This window comes from Drosophila elegans, unplaced genomic scaffold, assembly GCF_018152505.1.
Source record: "Drosophila elegans isolate 14027-0461.03 unplaced genomic scaffold, ASM1815250v1 contig_153, whole genome shotgun sequence".
In the NCBI taxonomy this organism is placed as follows: domain Eukaryota; kingdom Metazoa; phylum Arthropoda; class Insecta; order Diptera; family Drosophilidae; genus Drosophila; species Drosophila elegans.
The window spans coordinates 1,144,384-1,151,607 of record NW_024545518.1 but is presented as its reverse complement, the minus strand read 5'-3'; the positions used below and the strand labels follow the sequence as shown (position 1 = coordinate 1,151,607).

General features: G+C 56.8%; 1 protein-coding gene across 1 annotated transcript; it reads right to left on the bottom strand.

The window, feature by feature from the left end:
* Nucleotides 1–248: 248 nt before the first annotated feature.
* LOC121466796 (fibrous sheath CABYR-binding protein-like) lies at nt 249–1,549 on the bottom strand. The gene is made up of 3 exons (XM_041707197.1): nt 1,472–1,549; nt 1,019–1,402; nt 249–986 (listed from the first exon to the last, which is right to left on the bottom strand). The coding sequence occupies exons 1-3, from the start codon at nt 1,547–1,549 to the stop codon at nt 249–251; spliced, it is 1,200 nt and encodes a 399-aa protein (XP_041563131.1).
* Between the last annotated feature and the right edge of the window lie 5,675 nt (nt 1,550–7,224).

Below are 7,224 nucleotides of genomic sequence, written 5' to 3'. Positions count from 1 at the left end.
CTGACCCTGGACCGCGTGCCCCGGGAGACTTTTGCGGCGGCAAGTGAGCCCCCCTCGCCCTACGCCTGCCGCAGCCTCGTGTTTTCTGCCGGCCCGCGTGCTTGGCCCGCGATTCCCCCCTCACCGCCCCCGATCCGCGATCGGCTGCTGCGGCGGACCACTCTTTTTTTTTGTGTTGTGCTGTGTTGTGCTTCTCTGCCCAAATAATAACTGCTGGGCTTTACTGCTGGGATCTGTTTTATTGGGCCTTAAACACCCGCACCCGGCCCCCTGCTACCTTGACTCGGTAGCGCTATCCCTCCTCCAGCACGAGCTTGGCCCACCTGGCCTTCCTCTGCCTCCCTCGCTGTCTTTGCGCTTCTTCGGCCACCCGCGCCGGCCACTCCGCCTCCGGAACCTCCGCCCACGGTTCCGCGCCCTCCGACTGCTGTCTCCGCAGCGTCGACCTCGCCGGTGGGGCTCGCGACTCCGGGCACGAAGTCTGCCGCGCCAGCTTCGGGGGGTGGCGCCGTGTCCCGCGACGTCTCCGGCGGTGTTGGCCACTCCCATGGCCCCTTCTCCAGCCCCTCCTGGGCCTCGCGTTCCTTCTCGGTCGTCACCTCCAGCCCCGCGCGATCGGCCGTCTCCGCGACGCGTTTCGCCGACTTGGCCCTCGGATCGCGCGGGTTCAACGGCGGTGGGCGCCGCCACTCGATGGCTTCGATGGCCTCTCGCATCCTGGCCTCCTCTGTTGCCTCCTCGGGCGTGGGCCACGTCCACGTGACCGTCTGCTGATGCCACCGCCGCCCCTCCACCACGATGGTCCGCAGCGCTTGCGCGACCTGCGCTTGTGGCAGGTGCCACTCCTGCTGCCTCGGCGGCGACCATGGTGGTAGTGATGGTGAGTGTGGCAGCGGCTGCCCCTCCGGCGGCTGCGGCTGCCCCTGCGGCGGCTGTGGCAGCTCCTGTGGCGGCTGCGGCTGCCCCTGCGGCGGCTGCGGCTGCCCCTGCGGCGGCTCCCACAGTGCCGGACAGTGACCGCCCGCGCCTCCAATATACGAGCCCACTCATTGGGCTCGCCCGACGGTGGTATCTGCCCTAGGCAGATCCTCCCGAGCCCTGCCGTCGCCCTGCTCAACCGGCGGAAGATCATCCGGTCCCTCGCAGCTCGCCGCGCCACGTCGTCCTCGTCCGAGGACACCTCGGGACTGACGGTCTCCGTCCCCTCCTTCTCCTCCTCACTCGCGTCCTCTGGCCCACTCTCATCGGAAGAGATGGCGACGACCTCTGCGATCTCCGTCGCGTCTGCGCCTCGGTCCTCCTCCTCGGACGGCAGCTCCACGTCCGAGATCTCCCCGGTGGACTCCTCGTCAGCCTCGCTGACCGGTGACGGGGATCGCGACACCAGGGGGGACGCCAGAAGCTAGAGAACGGAATCGGAGTCCCGTCTCCACTTCGCCACTGGCTGTTCCCTGGCGCGCTCCTCCCTCACCTCGTGCTCCACTCGCTGTTGGGTGTTATTCTCACGTGCGCTCATGATGACGATCTTGTTTGGAAAGACCTGCACCATGCAGCGCCGTCGCTGACGAAACCTCGGTTCTTCCGCGTATCCTCGGTTCCGTTATTCGCGGAGACGTGTACCGGTAACGGGACTCGCTCTCCGCTCTGTGTCCGTGTAACGGTGCCCTCCGTGTACACGCCTCCTACGCAACCCGTGCATGTGTGTGTTTAGCCGGTAACGGTGCCTACGGCTTTTTAAACCCTCCCTGTCCCTCTCTCGCGCTCCTGATGTGTGTGCCTGTGTGTGTGTGCTTGACCGTTAATTTCGATACTGTTTATCGTCCTCCCCCTTTCTTCGGTTAGGGTACAGTGCTCCTCCGACACGCCGGATTTATTGAGACTGCCCCTCTTAGCTTTGGGGTTTTAACTGGCTTATGTGTGTTTTCCTTTCCTTGCCCGTGTGTTCGTGCCGCAGGTTGCAAATAACCGCAGAATCGAAATTAATTATTTTTTAACGGTCCCTCGTATCTGGGGGCCAGTTTCGCCGCGAATCCTTCTGCCGCCTTGGATAGATGGTGCTCCTTGGCCCATACCGTGTCTCCAATCTGTGGTTTCCAAGGGCGCCTCCGGAGATTGTAGTGGCGCGCCTGATCCTGCGCCGCCTTCTCCATGTTCCGTCTGACCAGCTCGAAGATTTCGTTCATTTTTTCGCATTCTCCGACGGGGTCTGGGTTTCCCTTCCTGTGCCGGTGGTTTCTTCATCAAACAACGCGCTCGGTAACCTGGGCTCTCTACCCTGCGTGACGAATGCCGGCGAATACCTGTGGACTCGGCTACGCTAGTGTTCACGGCCAGCTGCAATTCTGGCCATTTCTCATCCCACATTCTCTGGTCTTGTCCGGCAAACTGGGCGATCATTGTTTTTACAGTTCTATTGGCCCTCTCCGTGGGATTTTCTTGTGGTGTGTACGGGGCTGTGAACTGGTGCCGCACTCCCAACTCTGTCAGGAACCGCTTGAACGACCTGCTCGTGAACTGCACCCCGTTATCGGTGATTAAGACCTTCGGCACGCCGTACCGGCCCAACGAAATCGGCGCATTTTGTGGCCCAGGGCTCCTCTGGGATCTGTGTGAGCATTTTTCCGGCTGCCTGGAGCTGACTGGGCTTGTACCTGAGGCAACTCTCACAGTTCCACATGTGCTTCTTAATGTCGCGGTGCATGCCCGGCCAATAATACCTCGCTGCCACCCTCGCGATCGTCTTCCGGCTGCCCATGTGTCCGGCCATCGGCATATCGTGCTTTTCAACCATGACTCGCTGCCTTGACCCGATTGGTACGCATAGCTTCCATGCGACCACATCCTCGTTGCCTGCTCTGTGAGGAATGTGCCGGTACAGCCGGTCGGCCTCCACTAAAGAGTCCGGATATTTTTGGGGGTTCTGTGCTATCTTGACCCTTATGTCCCTTATCCAGCTACATTCGGCATGTTCTGCTGACTGACCAGGTGACTTCGTTTTCAACCTTCAGCAGGTTTCAGGTAAGGGCTGCCGCGACAGTGCGTCCGCCACAATATTCAGCTGGCCTTTCCTGTATGTGATTTCGAAGTCGTATTGCTGGAGCTCCAGTGCCCACCGCGCGATTCTTCCGGTTGGGCTCTCGATGCTATTCAACCACTTCAAGGCCATGTGATCTGTTATCACTTTGAAGTGGTATCACTCCAGGTATGGCTTTAATTTCCTTATGGCCCACACGATTGCTAAAAATTCCTTTTCAGTGGCGGAGAAACTTTTTCCGACCCGTTAAGGGTCCGGCTGGAATAGGATATCACCCGCTCACCCTGGTCGGAATTTTGAGTGAGAATGGCGTCCAGCCCATAATCGCTGGCGTCGGTCTGCAGCACAAACGGCTTTGTAAAATCCGGGCATGCCAAAATTGGGTCGGCGACCGATCTTGCCTTGAAAGTTTCAAAGGCCTGCTGGTGGTCCTCGGTCCATTCCCATTTGACACCCTTTCGGAGAAGGGCGTTCAGCGGATGCACTAGCGTGGCAAAATCTGGCACACAACGCCTGTACCACGACGCCACTACCAAGTACTGCCGTAGTTCTTTGACAGTTGCCGGTGGTTTTAGCAATGCTATCGCTGATACCTTTTCCGGATCCTGAAGAATATACACTTATCCGCGTTTACTTTCAGGTTTGCCGCTCGCAGTCTTCTGAATACTTCCTTTAGGTTCCGCATGTGCTCCTCTAGTGTCCGTCCGATGACGATTATATCATCCTGATACGCGAAAGCGTGCGGCATCATTTCAGGTCCAATTACCTGGTCCAACGCCCGCTGGAATGTTGCTGATGCCGAGTGTAAACCGAAAGGCATAACTTTCCATTGAAACAGGCCTTTCCCTGGCACTGTGAATGCGGTATACTGCCTGCTGGCTGCCTCCAACGGTATCTGCCAGTACCCGTCCTTTAAGTCGAGGCTGCTAATTTATTTAGCTTCTCGGAGTTAGTCCAGGATGTAGTTGATCATCGGCATTGGATATGCATCCTTCACGGATTTTACGTTGATCTGCCTGAAATCCACACAGAGCCTCCATTTCCCGGTCTTCTTTCTCGCCACGACTATTGGTGAGCTGTACGGACTCCTTGACGGTTCGATGCATCCCTTTTCAAGTAGCTCGTCTACTTTGGCGTTGATCTCTCCCTGCATTTTTGGATTCTTCGGATAGTATCGCTGTTTGACCGGCTGATCGTCCTTCATGGTGATCCTGTGTACAGCCACGTTTGACGTGCCTTGCAGATTTTCCAGGCTCTCCAACTCGGTCTTTAAAAACTGGTCCACATCCTTCTCCGAAAATTCCTTCGCGGCTTCCACGACTGCTACCGACAGTTTTTCCTCTAGCCAGCCTCGGTGTCTGTCCCTCGCCGGTATCATCACTCTGTGACCTGCGCATTTCACCTCGGCTCCGATTTTGGTGAGGAAGTTCCATCCTAGCACCAGTTCGTCAATCAATCCTGGGAGGATCAGCAGCTCCATTGACACTTTTCTTGTGCCAAGTCCGATTTGAATTTCTAACTGCGATTTTACGTCTCCGCATCTACCGTCCGCCATCCGTACTTGCCTCTTTGTGGGTCCAACCTTTCATGCCGCCTGCAGCCTGTCCGCCAGCTCTTTGCTGATGAAACTCGCTGTCGCGCCGGTATCCACCGTGGCCTTAACGTTCGCGTCACCTATGAGCACTGTGGCGGACAGTTGCATTTCTTCCGCCTTCAGGTCGCCCATTATTTTTGAGAGGCAGCACCTTACGATCCCTGCCGCCCCTCGGAGGCTGGGATCGTTGCGCGTTTCCCGAACAGCACTCCACCGTTCGGACGCCTATCTTTCCGCATCGCCAGCAGAATGTGAGTCGCCGGTTCCGGCACTCCTTTGTCCAATGGTCCGCGCCCCCGCATCTGCGACACGCGTTGGCCGGATTCTGTATAAATTCACTGCGATCGGCTGGTGGTCCGTGTTCCTGCGGCGTATGCCTCCGTGGCGCCTCCGTGTCCTCCTGGCACCGCCTACACACCGCACCCTGCTTTGCCCTTGGCTTTGGCACTGGGCGGTTATGTGTCCTCTGGGAGTGGTTTTCCATTTCAAACTTCTCCCGTTGCTCCTCCAGCTCCTCGAACTCGTCTGCCAGCGCCATCAGGGTGTCCAGGTGCCGACACTCGTACGGCCGGATAAACATTCGGAGGGCCGGCGTGCTGTTCTCCTTTATCCTGTTCAGGACTTCTTTGGCAGACATACCCAGAGGCCGCATCATCGTCTGCATGTCCACCATGTAATCTTTAAATTTTTCCCCGTATGTCTGCCTCCGCTGCCTGACCTGGTCCGCTAGCTTCTCCATGTAGCCTCGAGGAAGGAAATATCCTTGCAAGCTGAATATGAAGTCTCCCCAGTTGTCCCACTGCCGGTTGTTGGCTATGAACCACTTTAGGGCTCTGCCCTGCAGCACCTCCGGCATTGCTCGTGGGATCTGGTTTATATCCAGACCATATGACACGGCTGACCACTCTACCTGCTCCAGGAACTCGTTGCCGTCATACCGAAAGTTCCACTCTCGGACTTGCTTGGCCACCTTGGCGTAGTCCTGCGGATGTGGCCGTACGCTTTCTTTCCTCTCGCGGCTGCCTTCCCGCTGCCTGCCGTCGCTTGCCATGCTCTGAATATCCAGGCTTGCTATAAGGCCTTCGGCATCTGCGGCTGTTAGCTTGAATTTTGGGACCGGCAGCTTCCGGAATTTGACCTCCAGACCTGCCACTAACTCTGCCACGACCGGGTCTTCTGTTATGCGGTCAACCGTCTCTGCCAGGGTCTTCCTCATCGCCTCTACCGAGCCCTCAAGTTCTATTCCCAGAACATTGCTCACCTCGGCGAAGTCCTCCTTCCTGAGATTATAAATCCAGGACTTTCCCATCTTTGATCTTTTGTTCTCTTGGTCAGGGCAATAACTCATGGGCGCCAGATGTAACGACCTGATTTCTATGTATTCTCGCTCGCTACGTTAAAGGGCGGCTAGCTCAGAGAGGTTATGGGTTCGTTCAACCAAATTTATATTGGGTGATTGGCTTTGACCAATGAATAACGCAAGAGTTCTGTTGTGATCGTAACTGTCTTTATTCGTCTCCTTGTACAAGCCTCGCGGCTCTTCAGCTGCTGCTGCTCCTCGTCGTCGTCCTCTGCGGCGTCGCTCCTCGTCGCTGTCCTTCGCGGCGTCGCTCCTCGTCGTCGACTGCTTGCGGGTATCTGTCTCGTGACGGCTCCTTCGAGACTCTGGATGTTATGCGAACCTCACTATCGGGACCGGCAAGGTGTTTCGCCTAGCAGGTAGAACGCCGTTTTTTCTTTTCGCCTAGCCACCTTTATCGCAGGCTCCCTAAGTTGGTCCGGATTGTGTCGGCAAGGTGTATCGCCTAGCCGGTTGAACTCGGTTCGACCTCTTCGCCCAGCCACCTTTATCGCAGACTCCACGCAAGGACTCCCTGAGCTCAATTTAACCACGACCTAGCACCCGTTGGATCTCAGCGTTGAAGCCTCAGCCTTAATTCACGGTGTCTCCGCTTTGCCCGGGTCCAAGGTCCGTTCTTTACCGTTTGACCTTGTTGCCCTACACTCCTCTGGCATTCTCACCTCCTTCGCTGTTGCTATGCAGCTCTCCTGCCTCGGAATTTGTGGGGAGTTTTAAGACTCCTCACAACTAATCTCGGACAACACCTACCAGGTGGAATCACAACTTCAAAAAATAGCAGAAACAAGCACGTTGGCACATCGGAACATGGGAAAGGCAGCACAAAACCCGGCCAGTGCATATACCCTACGAAAGATGGACTGGAGACCCAAGATAGGAGATCTCGTATGCGAACAACAAGACCCATTTTCCAAAGCGGCTATTGGGTTCGCAGCCAAGCTAGCACCAAAATACGAAGTCCCAGGTCATCCGTTCCAGGATGGACAACAAATTAAAAATCTGACTCGCAAAGTACAGGGAGCGCCTGGAGCGCTAGAACCGGCAGCGGCGTCGGGTAATTACACTCGAGGCTGTGGACTTGGCAGGCCCAACAGGAGTAAGGACCGACCAGGGCAGCACCAGTCGGAAGACAGGCACCAGCCCGAAAAGGCATATCATCAAACACTTCGACGACGACACAGCAGACACATGACAACGAAGAAGGACAACTGAACAAAGAACGACGAGTACAAGGAA

Bases quoted from the DNA above. Each gene is read 5' to 3' on its own strand.
- LOC121466796 (XM_041707197.1), bottom strand. From the start codon at position 1,549: ATGGTGCAGGTCTTTCCAAACAAGATCGTCATCATGAGCGCACGTGAG. The intron at 1,403-1,471 runs GTGAGGGAGGAG...TCCGTTCTCTAG, and splicing joins AACAGCGAGTGGAGCACGAG to CTTCTGGCGTCCCCCCTGGT. The intron at 987-1,018 runs GTCACTGTCCGG...GAGCCGCCGCAG, and splicing joins GTATATTGGAGGCGCGGGCG to GGGCAGCCGCAGCCGCCGCA.